At 28.7% G+C, this 20771-nt stretch overlaps 1 protein-coding gene across 3 annotated transcripts in view; it reads left to right on the top strand.

Moving 5' to 3' along the window:
• The window catches only part of LOC107457579 (uncharacterized), a 316616-nt gene that overhangs the window by 284772 nt on the left and 11073 nt on the right, over nucleotides 1-20771 (top strand). For all 3 annotated transcript variants that reach the window (XM_087168090.1, XM_087168089.1, XM_087168091.1), the window contains 2 exons: nucleotides 7056-7222; nucleotides 17465-18305. In XM_087168090.1, the coding sequence (XP_087024216.1) occupies nucleotides 7056-7222; nucleotides 17465-18305 (1008 nt within the window). The remainder of the gene's footprint in view (nucleotides 1-7055; nucleotides 7223-17464; nucleotides 18306-20771) is intronic.

Here is a 20771-nt window from a genome sequence, read left to right on the forward strand (position 1 = left end):
ATTATCAAATAAAAGAGAACGGAGTTATATAATTTCGTTCAAAGAGAAATTTAAAGCAGAATTTCATTTATTTGCTAAATTTACAATTCGTATTTTACATTAAGCCCCAGGAAAGAATATGTATTCAAGTTTATTAAAGTTAAAATAATCATAGTTGTGCAATATGTGTAAATATATTTCATGAATTATTAATGTATTTCTTGATGAATTTTGAATTTCAATAAATTGATTTAAAATATGAAAAACTTTCCTTTTTTAAATCACTGGGGAAATTCCAGTTTAACTTTCAGTTAATTAAAAAAAATGGAAATATTTAGTTAAGTAGCCTTTTTGTATACGTCACTCGAATTTATTGTGGTGGCGACTGAATTTCTAATTATCTGAAAAAGTAATAATAATTTTTATTATATTTGATACGATTTCCATTAAATATGCTATCTAAGAAACCTTACTCTTATTTTCATGCGTCATAATTAATTTCCTCAACTATTACGATTGCTTTCAGCCATTTAAAATTTAAATTAACGTACTTAAAATTTAAATTAACGTAGATGATTAACGAACTGATGTGATATAGATAAAGAAACTAATACATTAAGGATTTTAGGAAATTAAAGCACGCTATTTTTATTTTTAAAAAAAGGTTTTACTTTGAGGGAAAAAACCTTAGAAATTTCTGTAAATAAAAAGTCCGTAAATGAAATTCACGATTCAGTTTAAGCTCAGTGCTGTTAAAATAGGTTATCATAATTATTAGACAGTTTAATTAAATGATTTGCTTAAATTTGAGATTAAAAATGAAAAAATTGACCCCGCAATGGAGTTGATTTTAAATTTTAATGATGTTTCAACCTGAATATGTTGATTTGTATAATTTTTATTATTTACTGACTATTTATTTGTACTTTCCTTTTACAGTCTAAGTATACCGGATTGCAAAATAAAATATACTTTATTTTCGTCATTGCATACTATAAAAGAATTTGATAAAATGTTTGAAGCAAACAAAATTTTTTATTTCTTCTTCGCACTCTTATATTTCTTCGGAATTTTAATACGAGCTATCCAAAGGAAAAGAATCACACATTACAGAAAATTTAGCTCCTTAATAATACAATAAAGATCAAACAAAACATTTTCGATCGAGTTGTCAAATCTATTTTCGTTTTATAACACGCATACTTGGTAGAAGCTCAAGAGAATATTCCAAGAAAAAAAGTTGGAAATGCAACACATTCTTTGAATATTATAGGCATTTTTTTTTTCAGTTTTCCTTAGATTATCATGAAACTTTCATTTTCTTTTTATATCAAAATTCGTTGCCTGCGCTACATTATTGATTCCTTTTTTTTTTCATCTCCAATAAGCTGTTCTTTGTAATACAAAATGAGTCATAAAATATGTATAAGTATTGCAATGCAATTTTACAAATGTATGAATTTTTAAAATTTTTGCAACATTATTTAAATGCTCTTTTATGAATTTATAAAGTAGTCAATCGAATCAAGTATTAATCAAATCAATATGTAAAAATTGATATATTAGTCTAAGGAAATATAAGATGAAGCAATTAAAGAGCAGTAATACTGTTATTATTTATGTTAATTTATGTGTTATTGTTGTACAATGTTTAAGAATTGCCAGCAATTTTAAAAATGAATCGATGAAAAACGAAAGAAGGAAAAATATATGAGCCTTGCGACCTTCTTTTTCATCCTCTCCCCCCCAAAAAACTTAGAAATCTTTTTTTTAATTATTATTATGAAGCTTTGGTTTTTTTTACCCCAAGATTTAAAATTAGCGACAAAATAAGTTAGGAAATATGTAATGCAATTGAAAAAGACATTGAAAGCAATGTTTATAATGATAACGATCAAATGTAGTAACAGCATGCAGTATCAGGTTAAAATTAACTGACATCATTGAAAATATTGCTGTATGAATGACCTGACATACAGCAGAAAATATTGTTTTATATTATTCCATTCAGAAGCACGATTTGTTTACGAACGTTTTAAAAATTTTGAAATTATGCGAAAATTACATCTGTTTTTGTAAGTAGAACTCAGCTGCATGTTATAACTAAGAAAACTTTTATATTCGGTATCTGCGAATATTCTGTAACTTCGTATAATTCTATCACCTTATAATTCTATCACCGGTAGTTTTTAGTAAAATTCAATAATTTAAAAATACATGTAACTAAGCAGTTTTAAAGTAAAAACGCTGAGGAAAACATCGAAAAAAAACTTGAAATCTGCTAAATTTGAAAAAAAAATACATGGTATAACTATATTATATTACGATTTAGAAAAATCCAGATAGCAATAGAATAGACAGCAGAAACGTAAGATTTAGATAGCAATATAAAGCTTATTTAATTGATATTATAGTAATAGCTTATTTTCAATTATGCGTGTGGCCATAAATTTATTCACAATATAGTTAATAATCATCTGTGTGAGTTTAAAGTTTCAGTTGAATATGAACTTTTTTCCTTATTCTTTATTAAGGTGTACTTAATTAGTATTTTTTTAAGTGTTTATATTCATGTTTGAGATAGTTTTTAATAAATTTTGTTTGATAATATCATAAAAATATGTTCTAAAGCACAGTAAGAAAGATTGAATTCCTGTGTTTCTGTGACTCACAAGCCACACTTATACTAACTTTCAAAAATGTACTGTAAAATGCGTTAATAAATATCTAATTCTCTTTCCATGACTCACAAACTACACTTTTACTAACAATCAAGAATGGATTCCAAAATGCATTAAAAAGTCTAATTCTTTTGTTTCTGTGACTCACAGCTTATGCTTTTACTAACAACCTTTTAGGGTAATACTTTTTTGACTTATTTCTTTTTAAATTGTTCATAAGTCCTTTAATTTTTTCGTCATGATTAATTTATTCTTTATTGTAAAATGTTTCCGATACGATCACCTGAAGTAAAGTAATATTTAAATGAATAATCCCAAGGAACCGAAGCGGTAAAATAGTACCTGATTAAAAACTTCATTCTGTTCAAAAATATATAAAAAGAAAATAGCAGTTGATATGTTTTAAGGGCTCAAAAAATAGGCAAGATTTGCCGGACTTGAGAATGAGAAGAAACAAAATTGATTTGATGTATAAGAGGTATAGAACGTGGAAATTCATTTTACCCTGATTTGCCCCTCTCGACCACAGTGTTTTTGTTTCTTTTTTTTTGTTTTTTCGGTTACAAGTAGTTTTCTAATTTTGTTTCTCACCTCTATTTTTCCATTTTACATTGGCAACTTCTCCTTTTATATTACAAATAACTTTTTTTCATTCACGTCTGGCAAATTTTGAACATGGGCGTCTATTTTTCAGTGCGTGAAACATGTCGATTGTTATGTATATATCGACTGTCGACTTATATATTTTTGATGAGAATGAAGTTTTTAATCAGGTAAAATAACATTTATTTTTAAATTAAGACTTTATTAACTGAGTTAATAATAGTACTAATTTTTTTCGGAAAAACTTAAAAAACATAAAAAACGAGCAATTAAAATATCTATAGATTTAGAACATGCAAGTAAACCTATGCTAAATATCCAGTTTTGTAAATATAGGATATTATATCTACACGGCGGTATATTTTGTAGATATTTGATGGTATTATGCATCATTTACTGAGCCAATTTTGTCACGGTTTTTTCATAGATGTTGAGAAGTTTTCGATTTAACATAATTATAAAAAAACGTAATTATGAAAAAGAAATTATAAGCGAGTAGCTGTAGCACTGTTTACAGGAGTAGACTATACTGTAAGATTGGCTCATACGTCAACTAAAGCTAATTTTTAATAAATTTAGAAAATGTTATTTTGATGACTTACTATAATGCTGTTGTTTTGAAAGATGCAGTATTTAAGAACCTGTTGTCCTTAAAATCCCTTCAGAGAAAATTGTAGTTATGCTATCGCATACATTTAATTAAACGCACTTAATAATAAACGTATTTATTTCATATTTCTAAATCTTATTAAGTATTATTGAACAACAAAAAAGGATAAAAACTAAAACTGCCTTAATTTAAATAAAACGATATTGTACTAATTAAAAATATCCTAAGCAATTTGGATGGTTTAGAATAAGTAAGCACAATCAATTTCAAATTAAGTTAATTGCGGTTAATGTCTTCTGCTTTAAATAAATTACCTTCTACTTTATTGAAAAATTAGATTCATATTTCTTCACTTTTATTAAGTCTAAAAAACCAATAATATACTTGTAAAATAGTCCATTAGTTTATATCTGACTTTTGAATTAACATCGGAAAACTTTTCACCGAAAATATTTGCCGGAGGTAAATATTTGCATAAAGCTTCGATTTACAATAGCTTTTCAAAATCAAATAACTGCCAGGCATATCAGCGAGACTAACATATTAGTTTGCCAATTATTTAAGTTACTTTTTGTTTCCCAACTGAGTTGAAATAAGCCTTCGCAGTCATTAAGTTTGAAGGTTTCATTATATTTGATTGTGCTCTTATATACTAAATGCTTGGCAATTTATAATTAATCAAGCGTATATAAATATTTAGTTTTAATAAACTGCTAGGCTTTATTTTGAATGTAATGAAATATTTTGAGAAAAGAATAGTAAAACGAAAGTTCAAAACGGGAAACTTAGCTGCAATTTTTTTATCACCCTTTCGTAGATTCAATTTTATACAGTCACGAAATACTGGTTAAATTTTATTTAAAAAAGTTTTGCAAGAGATAAATTAAACTCTAAACTATCACGAGTTTCAAATACCTACCTGATTGCGTTACTTTTCTGAAAACACGCTTTAAACAGGCTCTGTAAAAAATGATACGGAAGAAAATTAGATTTGTTATTTGCATTGGAATCAGATTCGTATCTTATAACATTTCAAAAAATTGAAAACTTTTTTTTTAATAAAATTCTCTAAAGATTTTTGTTAAGGAAAAATAAAATGTTGGTTAAATGGGAGAAATATAAAATATATTCATGTTCTGGCTTTAAATATTATATATAACTTCAAAATTATATGGTAGATTTTAGTATTAAACGTATTTCCCTATTCAGAGCAGTCTACTAAAATCAGTAAACTTTTTATATTTTAAATAAATGATGCAAATTTACTTATTTTTGAGTGAAAAATGCTTAAAAAAATTTATGGCCTAATACAGCTAACTGATAATTATTGGCGAATAAGAACTAATGATGAAGTAAAAGCTATTATCAAGCATAGAAATATTGTAAAATTCACCAAAGCACAGAGGCTTTTATGGCTTGTTCACATTGAGGGATCCCCTGACAACCAAGTGATAAAGATCTCTCATTGGAAGCCCATGGGCAATAGGCCAGGAGGTAGACCAAATTAAAAAGGGATGGATGATGTCTTTAATGACTTAAAAACTTTGAAGATCTTCAACTGGAAGATCAAGGTCAAGGACAGAGCTCGCTGGAGAAATATTGTGCGATAGACTAAGGTCCACCCTGGGCTGTAATGCCATAAAAGAAGATGATGAACATTTGAAGCTTATGGAAAATATTTAAAATTAAAAAAATAATAAGAAGAATAAAGCATTAAAGCAACAACTCGTAACGGATCAGAGGGTCATGGAGATTAAGGCTTCTCAATTTGGTGACCAACGGCATGATAAAGACAATGTGTTAAGCATTGAGCTCAGATATCCTTCACTATAGAGGTAGCTGGTACCCATCTATCGGAAGCTGAGTGGGGCCTCAATTAAGGATCGAGCCCCCAATTCTTCACTACGGCAGTTTAATGTCTTGTCACTGAGACATCACAGCTCAGATTTAAATGTTTAAAAAAATTCACAAATTATTGATTGATATTGTCCTTTGAAAATGTGCCTGATATGTGAATTGCAGATACATCCAAAAGCGTATAAGTCAATTGCGTGCAAATTGCATAAGCGTCTGTAACGTATATGCACGAAGTCTGCATTGATTTCTGAAAAAGCTGTGCATTATTTATGGTGGTAAAGGAGGGCAAAAAGGTTTTATACACCACAATACATGCAGAAGTCTGTTATGTGAATTTCGTGCAAATTGTACATGTATGTTTATTGTATATATGTGAGGTCTGATTTGGTTTTTGTAATTTTCCCTCGAGTTTGAATTTAAGAAAATTATTTTAACGCATTGTTTTTTTTCTTTTTACTTATAAACTTTTGCACAATGCAAAAATAAAAGTTAATTATTTTAAAAACTCAAGATGGTGACCTGAATTATTTTTGTTTGATTTCTAATAACTTTTTCCATCAAAAAAACAATCTTTTTGCATAAAAGGTAGTTTTCTTTTGAATTATTATTCTTACTTATGAAATTGTAATTCTTTTTCTGTTATGCATGGTTTTTAGAGCCACATACCAGATGCAAGTTAGTCTTACACTTTAGTCTTTCTTAGCCTCTTTCTTCATCTTTTATCGTCTTCTTTTCAAGCTTCCATTTTTCTTTAACAATTAATGTGATCAAGCAATGATCAAAATTTTGAAATTGTTTGCCTTTAGCCTGTGTTTATTTTTGCCCTTTCTAATTATTAAACAAATAGTTACAGCTGAATTTTGGTTAGTTGGTGAAAAAATGGGATATTTTTAAACTACCATATATAAAAAGCATTTGTCAAAATAAAAATTTTATTTTCATAAGCAATTAACAGCTTTTAAAACCATATTTGGGCTACTTGTAACACATTTTTTCTCATGAATGAGAATTATTTCCTATTGCTACAAAGACAAATTACATGAAAATTATGAAAATAAATAACTAATATCGAACATTTTTAGTCTTCTAGTTAGAACTAAAAGTTGAGATAAATCTTTTACTAGCAATGAACTTCAATAATTTTACTCAGAGCTAACTGTAACTGAACTGAATCGTTTTCTTATAACGAAATCATTCGTTGCAACGAAAATGTTAGGAAAATTTCAAGAAAAAAACTTACTTTTTAATATTGATGTTGTTCAAACGGCAATACTAAAGCAATTTACTGTAAAAGTATTAAGTTAATGAATATATCTTTTTATTAGCTTTGCAGGATCGAAGCAAAGGTATTATTTTCAATGGCGAGCAGAACATGAACAAATATGGAGGACAGTATGAAATATCTGGATCATCTGTAGAATACCTAAAGACTAGTAATTCAACAGAAGAATTGATAGTTAAAGGGCCTTTGATGCAAGAACTTTATGTCTTGGTACGTTCATGTTTGAATTGATAAAAAAAGTGGAGAAGTGGTAAGGCTTCTTATGAAGTTCACAATGCACATTTTCTCTTTTTATTCTCATTATATTTGTGATGACTTAAGTGTAAAAAATTTTAAAAAAATATCTTCTTATACCTTTTCATACCAGCTTAAATTATCTTATGTCATCTTCTTTTCCTTATAATAATAATTCTTATTATTTTAATGCAATATTCAAATCCATTTTGATTCAATTCGGATCAAATATAACTCTGTTAGAAATTTCTCAGAAACATTTTTTAAGTAGCAATTTATTTGTTATTTTATCATATTCAAACAAAAGAGTCAAATAACTATAAATAAGATGGTATTCAAACTGTTAACGGTGAAAAAAAAAACGTTCATTAACTGCTTCTCTTAATGCGTTTAAAGAACCAGAATTTTATCACACTAACTGAGCCCACCTAAAGAGGCCACTTAGTTCCTTGCAGCTGGGTACATATTATAGTAGAAGTCATATTATAGTCCTATATTCCCTTCAACATATGAAGAGTTCCCAGTGCCCTGCACTCCCCAATTTATGACCCAGGGCTGTTAGAATAAGTTACTCTCATTCACGTGTAGATGGCAGCACCACAAAGCTGCTAAACTATCTCCTATGTCCAGTTAAATATCCTTTTTATGGTTTTGAAACCATGGTAGTTGTAAATTGTAAATAGTTAAAAAAAAAGCATAGCTTCGTATTCATAGTTTTTTTAATCATACTAGTTGTAAACGATTTCGAAACCATGAAGGTAAACAATGTTCTTTATCTTAAACTTCACGGGTAATTGGATTGACAGACTGCTGCCTGTTATTTTGCTATAATTTCAGAATGGAAAATTTTGCAGTGCAGAATGGAGAATAGAAATGGGTAAATACCGATTTTTTTGGCAACAGTTTCAAACACTTGAACCATATAGTATTAATCTTATAATCGTATGAATCTTATTTTGGATCTTAATAAAGGATGGAAATATTATATCTTAATAAATGATGGAGTTATGAAATAAAACTTCTAATGGATTCCATTCCATGTCTGAGATGAATTGAATCTATCAATTTTCGTAGATCAAATTCGTAGTATCAATTCAAAAAAGAACTAGTTCAGGACTAATTCCAAATGAGTCAGCTGATTCAGCTAGTAGAAACTAAACGTTCCTTCTGAATTGTTTTGAATTGATACAAGAGGACCTGTTCCTCAGTTGTACTAGATACTTTCGGATTCTAAGTACAATATATCAGGCGTGTTTCACAAAACTTTTTATACAGATTGATAAAATATAGGCAATTTCAAAGCATATCAAAGTAGTACTATCCATTTTATTCGTAAAAAATTAAAATATATCCTTATTTAATGATTTATTTGATATACTAGATACATTTAAGTACTAAATACGAAATATCAGGCACATTACACAAACCTTTTTATACGGATTGATAAAATTTAGGCAATTTTGAAGTATGTCAAAGTAGGACTCCCCATTTTATAAGAATCATTATAAGTTTTATTCGAAATAAAGTATTTCTTTAATAAAGTATTTAAAAAATTAATAAAACGTAAACTGCTTAACTTTAAAATAAACTTTATGACAGAATGTCAATATCAGGAGACTTATAACTTTGACATATTTTGTGTATCAGTTTCTAAATTAGCTATTTAAGCACAACAAATGACAAAACTGAAAGAGAAAATGCTTATTTTAACAATACTTCCAATTCAGAGTTAGAAAAAGAAATATTTAAATCAAAATTTGCGAAGGACATTATTGAATCAATCCCTTCGTGGGTAGCACCAATTAGAAGGAGAAAGTACTTCCGTTAACTAGTGAAATCAATAGTAAGAAATATTTAACCTTTAGTTAGAATGGCATTTTCCTATCATTGTATGAAAATGAGTCAACATTTTTTAAATTTTTGTGTGTAGATACATTTTGTAATTTTAAACAGAGTTTTAGCGTCACTAGTTGCAACATTAAACTCCTACACTCAATTATCCCAATAAATACAACCCCATTAAACCCCAATAAATACTCTGAATCAACATATATCCAATTAAAATTTCCAATAAATACCAGTTATAATATTAAGTAATTAATAAATTCAAATTATATATTTATTTTTAAATGCACGATTAAAGTGAAAGAAACTTTATTTAAAAGTCAATTTTATATTATATCGTAGCAAGTGAAGAAATGAATTTAAAAAATAATATATTTGAACAAAGTCATGAAACAGTGCAAAGCAATTATTGGAAAATAATTACATATAAATATTATCTCACTCGTACAACGTACAATCGTACACCTATGAAACTCTCAGGTATTTAAAAAAAACTGTAAGCATTAATGAACTGAAGCTAAGAAGCAATTACAAACTATACATTAAATTCATTCGCATACTTTTTTTAAAAAATTAGCTTATAACTTAACTAAATTGATTTGGTTTTGAGCTTATAAATTAAATGATAGTTTACTATTACCTCATTTATTAATTACGGTATTTTAATACTTTTCGTAATTTCAGCGTTCTTTTTCAAGAATTTGGCTAAATGGACTCAAAAACGCTGAAATGTTATTAAGTTGAAATGTGATAATTATTTTAAATAGATACCGTAAAATTCATTAGAAGAGTATATTTGTTTGAATAATTATAAATATTTGTCATAGTCTTTTTTTTCCTCTCTTTCAATCTACAAGACCATATTTTAAACTAACCGAAATCGGTGTCAAGTGAACTTTCCCCACTCCGTAAGATCAAAATCTTTATCAGTCTTAAGATCAATTTTTTTTTTTTCAATCTACAAGACCCAATTTTTAACTAACCGCGTAGTTGAAATGAAGCACATTTTTTTCCCACTCCAAATGCTTTAAAATTTTCATTGACTCCGACTTCATAGTCTTGGTTCTGATGAGAAAATGATAACTGTAATTTTTGATAAATATATTTTAAGTAAGAAAAAAACGTATTGTTGTAAAATTTTTGCGAATATCTCTGGAGAAAATTTTTTTTAAGTCCAAACGATATAGAACAAATCTAAAGAGTTAGAGTTATAAACATTTATTTCACAAATATCGTGATCAGAATTATAAAAATTCTATAATTGGTTTCATTTGTTTGTTTAATATGCTTGACTGTCAGCAAATAACGGAAAATACTCTAGTAAAAGAATCATATGTGCTTCCTTTGTGAGTTGTATAGGATGCGCCCCGTGGAGTGTCAAGATAACAAAGGGCGTGTCGAATAACCAGCTTTTTAGAACCCCACCTACGCCGACACTCTCCCATGATTAAAAAATATCCCCATTCTCTCTAAGTTAATACAGGAATAAATTTATGATGGGTATTACTTTACTTATAAGAACACACTTAAACTTTATTGCGTTTTAATTAATTTATAGCCGGCAGCAATTTTATTAGTAGAACGAGAAATAAATTTAATTACGATCCCCATCAAACTCGCGACGTATTTTTATTTTACTTTTTTAGTACTTTATCAATTAACCTCCAAACTTAATTATGTTCTCCAACTTAGAAAAAAGTATATTGCCAGCATAAAAATAGAACTGCTTACGAAATACTACTTACGCTTTTCGGTATCCGATTTTAAAAAGCATTAATGCTGTGTGTATTTCTTCCTATTAAAATGCCGTTGTTTAAATTAGCATATTCTCGGCAAATTTAAAAATTACTAATTTCATGCTTCCTACATGAAAGAGATAAAAAGCCATTTAAAGTTTATTGGTGGATTTATGTTCATAAACTTTTAACTCTTTATATGGTTGTGAGAAGTATACTTTTCCACCAACTTGAGAAATTTTTAAATGTCGAATGAATGATGTGACTTGTGCGGCTCTCTGCTGAAAACTGCAGAAAATACAAATTAAAACTAATGAAGGGCTTGGTTTACATAAATGTGAGCAACACTAAAGGTTTGTGTGGGGTCAAGAACAGAATCCAATACTGTGGGAAGTTATTTTTTCTAGTGCTTTATGCGTTCGTTCATTTGATCATTTCTCATGTTTTTTTTTTTGGAAAATATAACACAAAATATGTAAACTTAGTTTTTTTATAAGCACATAAGTTCACATTTTGCACCGACCACAGTTCTGACGTGAAATATCCTCAGTGGTAGACGAATCATGGGTTAGAGTCCCCTTGCCGTCAGGATAACCCTGAGAGGTTCTCGTGGTCCTCCTTTCCGGGTAACGCAAATGCTGGTTAACTCACTCAAAAAGTCCTCCACGAAGGCAAATTTCTCCCAATACTCGATCCAGGAGTTCCCTTGTCTTCTTGATAGGGTTCAAAATTGCAAGGATACGGAGTTGAACATTAGTAGTCGTAAACCCACAAAATTGAGTCGGCTGTTCAACGACGGTTATGTATATTAAAAAAAACGTTAAAGTTTAGAGCCGATTCCTTACAGAAAGTTAATCTTTGAGAATCCTACTCATCCTTCACGCACAAAAAAAAAGAAGAAGAAAAACAGATGATTTAAAAAATCACATCTAAGCTATAATCTAAATTAACTTCTTTTTAAAACTAAATCTAAGTCCCAAAAATATTTTAACACTAGCGGGAAAAAAATAACCTCATAAAGGATTAAACAAAGACAGAGATAAAAAAGAAAATTCAAAATTATTTACAAGGAGAGCCATAAAAATTAAATATAATATTAATATTGAATTATTTAACAATTTTTAAGCTATGAATTTAAGGTAAAATGCTTCAAAGTGTTTATCACTACAGGGACCACTTACAACTCAGCATTTCTGAGCCTGTATCTCATTACTCTGTGTTAGAAGGTTGCCTCTCCCAGGGACAGAGGTTCGAATCGGAGATAAAGACACACTTAGCACAAAAGTGACACACTGTTTACTGCTTCAAATCATTTGAAAACTATTAAAACGTGTTCGCAATTTTCGTAAGACTTAAAATGAAAAGTAAAGAAAAAGTTTTGCGTTTTACAGAAATTTAAACTTTAGCTTAAATTTATATTAGTATTACTTCCTGACATTTTAACCATAGGATCATCTAAGAGAACATTTATACCTTTCAGAAAGTTTAAGAAAAAACTTTTCTAAAACTAAGAGCATTTCTAAAACTTTTAGAAACTAAAGACCCTAAACAGCATTTCAAAAACCCTAAAGAGTATTTCTAAAACTTTTAGAAATGCTCTTTAGGATTATGAAAAACATGGAATTAATATTTTATGTACGTTTTAGTAGTGAGTGAATTTTGGATTATTCACATTTTTTTTCATTTCAATCTATGCATTAAGATGTTTCTGCGCATTGTGCCTTAATTTGATGGAAGTTATAAAACTTGTAAAGCTCTTGAATTGAAATAATTCTAAGAATAAGATAAATACAGATCTGTCATTTTTGCCAAAAGTGAGGTAGGTTGTGTCAATCGATTAATATCTTTACCGTTGAAAAGAAGTAAAGAAATGTTAAATACGCATAACCTCAATTTTGTAACCTCTCAATTTTTCCTTTCCATTTCATTAAAGCAACTACTAACTAAATACAACCTCTTTTTGAACTAAATACAGATCTAGATACAGAGATACAATGTCAGCTTTTCTTAAATTATTCTTAATTTAGAACTATCTTTGAAAAAAAAAGACTAGCATTTAATATAGTATTTAGTTGATAAAAAAGTAAAACTATTATACCAAAAATAATTATTATATATTAATATTTCTTTCATATTCTAAAACTTTCCTCGCTATTATTTGAATGATTAAAAAGATGTCAGTTATTGCTTTGTATTAGTAGAAAAAAACCGTATTACCAAAAATTTTGAACTTTATTTTAAATAAAAATGAATTATTCCTCTTAAAATTAATCAATGCATATGAATTTATATCAAGCAATCTAAGAAAAACATTTTACTTCATAAGGTTATTTTCACTTCATAATAAATTTAATACTCTTACAGGAGACTTAATTTTACGTTGCGAAACCGTCATCAGCAAGTTCCTGAGTTTGTAGATAAAAAAAAATCTTTCAACAGTATTGATCGTCTCTGTGAAATGATTAACGATTAAGAAGCTTTGTTCTACACTCATTTTATTTTTATTAATTTATTCTTACAACAATTAATTATTCAAGTTTAGTTTCCAGGAAATTTTATCAGATATTTTTTAAGGGCCTTATTTGTTGACAAAATTGAACAGAAAATGTACATATCAAGCTAATATTGAAGACAGAAATAAATAAGACCAAATTATTTTATGAGAAGAAAAAATAAGACACCCTTCTCTTATTTGTTAAAAATAAAAGAAAAAGATAAATTATTTTATGTTCTTTTTTAATTAAAAACTTAAATGTTATTGTTCTGCTACAAGTATAACAGACTAAGCAAAAGATCACTATTTTATGTATTGGATATTCCATTTAAATAACTACGATTTGAGGAATCAATTAAAGAAAAATAGAAAGATTTAGAAATGAAGTCATTCCTGCGTTATGCTTAGTAACCCGAAAAGTTGTCACTAACTTTCCAAATTAGTTACAAAGGTCTTCTGCAGATGGCGCCACTACCAACAGGGAAAACTATATAGTACATAATAATAACGCCCAATCTATAACTAGTTAATATTCTTGTTCTAATTTTGAAAGAATTAAAATCACAAAATTCTTTATATTTTGCTCTGTAAAAGAAATAATTTTACACTTAATTAATCATTTATTACAATGAGAGTATGCACAGTAGATGGCTAAATTATCCGACGCTCTATAAGAATCTATGCAAAATCATAATTATCAGGTGAAACTGTACAACTTTATTGTTTTTACACGACTAAAACTGGTTTGCATTTGTTCACGTTCGTGTATCAGTTGGATAAATTAGACTATATATTATATAAAAATATAATGTATAAAAATATAATATATAAATCAGGTATTATTTTAATGTATTATAATAATTAGGTCAAATTATTTGACACACTGCAATATTTTAATAACTGCAAGTTTTGCACTAAATTATATGCAATACTTTTATATTTAAGCATACATGCAATGGGTTTTTATTCAGGAGATTTCTTACATACTTCCTATTTGTATTTATTTTTAAAATGTTGCATTACAATATAAACCAATTAATACACGATCATAAACAAGCATAAACCAGTTTCAGTCATGTGAAAACAATAAGGCTATATAGTGCCACCTGATAATTAAGATTTTACATAGAATCTTATTGTGCGTCTAATAATTAGGCCAGGGACTGTACAAAAGTCATTAAGTTGTAAAATTCATTAAAATAAATTTTCAATTAAATATTTAAAGTGCAAATTCAGACTTAGTTACTGACCTTTAATAATTTCAATCCTACTTTTTTTTCACTTTGCAATACGTGCCTTTAGCTACCAGCTTAATCACCTTGCCAAACTATCTTGTGCAACATATAAACTTTAATGGTAACCAGGTCAAATGCATAGCACAACTGTATTTAAATATTATAATTCTTCACCCCTCAGCCAATCCTAACACTCTAATTCGTTTAAAATGATTTATTAACCTAATTTTTTATCGTTTTGCTGTTGGCAGCAGCTTTGTTCACTCGGAAGTACTTCGATAAAATTTTCACTATTTTCAAGAGATGTTCAAGATATTTTCAAAGTTTTCTTTTTGTATTAACATTTAGTAAATAATTTAAAATCTGTCCGGCAGCTATTAAATCACACAAACCACCGTCAGAATTACTTCCGGACATTTCAGCATAGTACGCAACCTAAGTATTAAAATCATTTCCATCTCTGTAGTGAGGTAGAAAATTCATCCAAATGCTACTTCCTCACGCACTTTCCGGACCGCAACTTGAGTATCGTAAAATAACTGCATGCTATTGCTCGCAAAAAGCTAGCTCCGCTACGAATAATTGGCATGACAGCATGCGGCACCATAGCACCGTTTATGTTTAAAATTTCTGCAGTCATTTTAGAAGGGATCAAAAATAAATCTAAATAGTTACTTCGTAACTAAGTTTTTTTTTCTATTAAAATACATTCTAAATAAATGCTTATATTCACCACTATTTATTACTTAAATTATTGCTTACAACCTAACAAAAAAGAAATTTAAATAAATATTTAACTTATAACTTATTTTTTCAATCCTACTAAAGTTATGATGACAACCCAACGAAATGAATAATAGCTATGATGTTGCCAATAAATAGAGAAATATCCCAGTTTATGGTGACACACAAGAGAAATATTTGTGTATATATATAAAAGAACAAACAAAAAATTTACAAAATCAATAAAAATATTGAAGCTTCCTCTGTTACTGATTTGTAACTAGACTAGACTACTGGCATATAGAAATGAAAAAAATTTTCATTAAGTTCTTCAAAATATTTATATAAATAATTGTTATATTTTTATACTTATAAAGGAGTTTTCTCACAATTCAATCATACATTTTACAAAAATATTTTTCCTAGAAGGACATAACTTATTTCAGAAATAATAGAACAATAAAGCTGCACAGACTTCAATGACAAGTTAAGCCTTAGCAGACGATATATCCAAAATGTATTTGAAATTGAAAAGCTTTACAAAATCGCTAAATAAATAATTTTGAAATAGAAAAACATTTTTATTTTTACGTGTATATCGATGAATTATTAAATTCTTCCACGCTTTGAGAATAATAGTTGTTTAATCAATTTTTATCTATCTTTTTAATCTAACATAATTTTTAATGGTGATGACTATCATTAATGAAATCTCTTCAAAATATAAAATAAAGGTAATTATGTTTTATTAGTATTTAAGAGTTTTAGCTAAGTTTTCGAGTATAACGAAGCAAAATCTTTGAATTTTATGTTATTTTCATATATTACTCATTAGAAACTGAAAGGTAATTTTCATGAATTGATTAACCTATTAATTGAAATATTTTAGAAAATTTCACTCCTATTATTGCTAAAATAATAAAAGCTGCTTTTTACAATTAGGTAAACAATACACTATTGTTATAGATTATACAATTTATTTTCAATCAATAACTGTGTTTAAACTATTAGCATCATTAAACTAACTATTTTACGATTGATAAAATATTAATAATTTCTTGTAGATTTAATTCTATGGCTGTTAAACATTTATGCCAGAAGCACATAAGTATTGCTTCGCAGACGTAAAAACAGGAACAGTATCATGAAATGAAAGTTAAAAATTCTCTTTTGTAATCAATAGAATTTTTCTTTTCTTTTAATTTTTCGCAATTCAATAAATGTATTGTTCAATGGAGAATTATTTTGTCGTTCAAGAAAACACAGTTTTCGTTTCTTAAATGCGCGTGATTCTTACGAATTTTATGGGTTTTTTTTACTGCCTCGAAAATATATCTAACAAATGTTTTAAGACGCTAGATATTAAATAACCGCTGACATTTCTCATTTTATTATTCAATCTAAATTCAATGAATAAATTTTTAGAATTGAATAAAATATTTAGCATCACTTTGTAGAAATTAAGATACACTTTGTTTCGATATTTTTTCTATTGTTTTTAAGAACCTCCATTTGAGTAAGAAGCATAAAAAATGTGATATTCTTGTTATGTATTACTATTTTATGCAAATTGTTAATATTTACAACTACGCGAAATGCTAATATATGCTAACGAAAGAAAAGTATGCAATTACCTCGGAATACTTTTGCACAATATCATGAATTATTCTTTGGCATACTATTACAACGTATACTTTTATGTGTATTACTTACTTTTATATGTATTAATTTAAATAAATCTTTTTAAAATACGTACTTTAAAAAATAAACCTTGATAAATTTTCCAATGAAATTACCGTGAAGAGCAAAAAAGAAAGTTTTTCATTTATTTTCCTTAATTGATCATTATATAAATGACCGTTATCTTTATTTATATTAACTAAAATGCTGAAAATATTTAAAAAAAATTATTTTCTAGAATGACAATTGCTCTTTAATCAAAGTATGGAAATTTTGAATTATGCTTTCTTTAGTCATTATATAAAATTATTTTTGATATTTCCATTTTTATTCTTTAGAATGCAGTTGCAATGTGTGAAATATTAAATCGATTGCCGATTTGTCATTAGTCGTTCTATGAAATGCCTTGAAATATTAACCTTGTGTGAAATATTAACCATTTGTTGGCAAGATTTTTCCCATTGACAACAAAATATTAGCTTAATCATTATATTTGTTTTAATAGGTTCTTCTGCGTACAAACAACCCAGGTATTTTTTACGAATACTGGTTGCCAAAGCAAACCCACAGCCATAGTGGTGGCCAATATCCATTACAGCCAATAAACAATAAGCAAACAATCCCGACAAAAGCGCCGATTTTATCAACGAAATCTCAATCCTATGCAGTGCCATTTTATCCTCATAAATCCAGTTTGAACAACCAAAAGATTCATCATCCAACAAAGCCTGCATATGCGTATGGATATGGAGAAAAACCTTACAAAGGACAAGAACCACCCATATTTCGCCATATTTTATCAACTACCATAACACCACCAGAAAACCTTTGGCGCAAGCCCCCTCCACAGTATCCATCGCATATAGATCAAGTTGTACCAGCTCTCTCAGATACTTACAAAAAAGATTACAGATTCAGGAAAGATGTACCGGGGTATAAACCCAGGTATGTGAAACCAGAAGTTGATTTCTACCAAACTTACCGCAATGCTTCAAGAAATGCAGCTCGCAGTCCTGTAGATTACCCCAAAGATCTTCCTGTACAAGGCGATTCAAGTGTTTCTGGAAACAGACATGAAAACAAAGATCAGAAAACTTCATCTATAGATAAAAAACCAAAACTCCTTGGTTTAAAGCCAGCAAAAACGGAACTAAAAATCACCAAACGTGGTGATGATCAGCCTCGGAAATACGTGGCAAACGGGCGCTTGAAGTATTCTTTTGAATCTAAAACTAGTGATGAAGTTTACGCTAATACTACAGGAGGTTTTCACCCAGAGCAATTGGCCATAAATATTTTAGCACTGCCTGATAACGGAAATTCAAAGCAAGGTGCCAAACAAAGTGGTAAGTTAAGGGTGACACCTTTTCCAACCTATGCTTTTTTCTTTACTAATAGTGTTGCTATGATAATTATTCTAAATGCTGCAATAATTTTTTTATAGTGGTGATTTATTTTGTAGTTATTAAGGTATCCGACTGGGTGCCAAACAAAGTGGTAAGTTAAGAGTGACACATTTTCCATCCTATGCTTTTTTTTCATGATAGTGTTGCTATGATAATTATTCGAAATGCTGCAATATTTTTTTTATAATGGTGATTTATTTTGTAGTTATTAAGGTATCCCACTGGTTAAAAATCATCAATTTTGACAATAATTTGGATTTTTGTTTTTATTGTCCGTACTTTATTTCCGGCGATGAATAGCCGACCCAATTTTTTGAGTCTATGTTTAACTCCGTAGCCTTGTAATTTTAAACCCATGTGATAAAATACACCCAAAACAGGTAACAAGAGAACTCCTTGATCTAGTTTTGGGAGAAATTTGCCTCCGTGGAGGACTTTTTGATGTAACTAACCATAATTTAAAAAACCACGAAAATCTCCCATGGTTAGACTGACGGCAGGGGGACTGTAACCCATGATCGTCCATCACCGAGGATATTTTTCGTTAGCACTGTGATCAATGCGAGCCGGGTGCGGAATTTGTATCGCCAGGCATCGCTAATAATCGAACACGGGACACCTCATTGGGAGGCGAGTGCTCTATCTCATGAGCAACCTGACCTCTATTGTCTATATTTTAACTTTAGCTCGTTAGCTTTCCAAAATCCTTTTAATTTTTAAACTCTAATTCTTAGAAATGAAGTTTTAGTTGCTTTTTTTCATATGCCGAAAAACAAAGTATTTTATTAAAATCTTTCTTGTTACTTCGCGAAACAAGCGTATTTTATAAAGTTTCTTTTGAACAATGTGACAAAATTCTTCTTAAATATCGTAGAATTTTTATCTTTAATATCAGCTTCGAGATTACAAATTTTGAAGAATATTCGCAAAAACAAAAGATAGCTAACTCAAAGATGATCGCTCGCGGATTAGTTTATCAAATAAAAATAAAACTTGATGAAATGTACAGAAACAATTCGTAAAATTTGCAGGCATGTTTATGACATTTTTTTAGAGTAAAATGAAACATTTGCAATAAATCAGCTGAAGCCATAGTATCTCAGGGGAAAGAGCACTCACCTCCCAATTAGGTGACCCGGGTTCGAATCCCAGCTACGTCACGTCGTTGAGAATTCTGCACCCTACTCGCACCGACTACTACATTGACCCAAAATATTCTTAGTGGTAGGCGGATCATGAATTTGAGTCCCCTTGCTTTCAGGCTAACCGTGGGAGGTTTTCGTAGTCTTCCACACCATGTTACGCAAATGCGGGTTAGTTCCCTCAAAAAGGCATCCACGCAAGCAAATTTCTTCTGGGTTCATCGGTAGTCGTAAACTCAAAATTTGGTCGGCTGTTTAATGACGGTAATAAAATATAATAACATAAATCTGCTGAAAAGTTGCACAGATAAAATTTTATTATAAAGCTAAGATATAGGAATTTTTCATGGCTGTAACTTTTTTAATAAAATTACTGTACCTGATTTTACATTTTTTTTTTTTTTTTGTAAAATTGCATTGTAACCTATTTAGCGGATATTTTTCTCATACAAAGTTTGCACTCAAAAAGTTATGTAGTCATTAAATTATCCATTAATTTGTATGTACAGTTTATGTGGTATTAATTTCTTTTATTTACTGAGGTTACGCCCTCCCTTTAAATTTTGTGGCCTAGCATCCTCCCTTTAAATTTTATGGCAAAAAGTTTTTATTTCTACCAGGCATTACCGTTACTAAAGGTTTATACTCATATGATGAAACAGCAGCAGTAGAATAAAGTGTCAATTTAAGTACTATTATTTTACTGAGTTAGAAAACAAATGACAATAAAAAAAACTGTGAATCTGATTGTCATAAAATGTTAAATTAATCATTGATCGATTGACATGAAACTGTATACATCACATCTGATTTTTTTTATCGAATCTTTTCGTGAAAAATTGTATGAAATGCTTTTTCCAGTTTATGAAATTTAGGAAAACAAATATTTAAAAAATACAATGCCTCGTAATGATATAGATTCTTGTGCAGATATAGATTCTTTGATAATTTCAAGATGGGACTAAAACTCCTTTTTAAGTAATTACGTTCAATTCTCCTACTACTTAGTACTAGCAACTTTAGCCAACTAAGATTTGACTTTTGAAATGCATCTAATAAGAAGAGTTTTGCTGCAAATCTTGTTTCTTTCCTGTGCAATTTAACGCATTTTAAGTATATATTGAATTTTAGTTTCTGAAATAAATTAATAAGAAACCCAAAAATGCAGTTTAGAAAAAAGTAACCCCAATATTTTAATAACTTCATTAGTCTTTATAAACTGGTTTGTTAATTCATGACAAATAGTATTAAAAAATCCAGGCAT

The sequence above is a fragment of the Parasteatoda tepidariorum genome, chromosome 7 (genome assembly GCF_982258835.1).
Source record: "Parasteatoda tepidariorum strain Cologne lab strain chromosome 7, Ptep-v5.0, whole genome shotgun sequence".
NCBI lineage: Eukaryota > Metazoa > Arthropoda > Arachnida > Araneae > Theridiidae > Parasteatoda > Parasteatoda tepidariorum.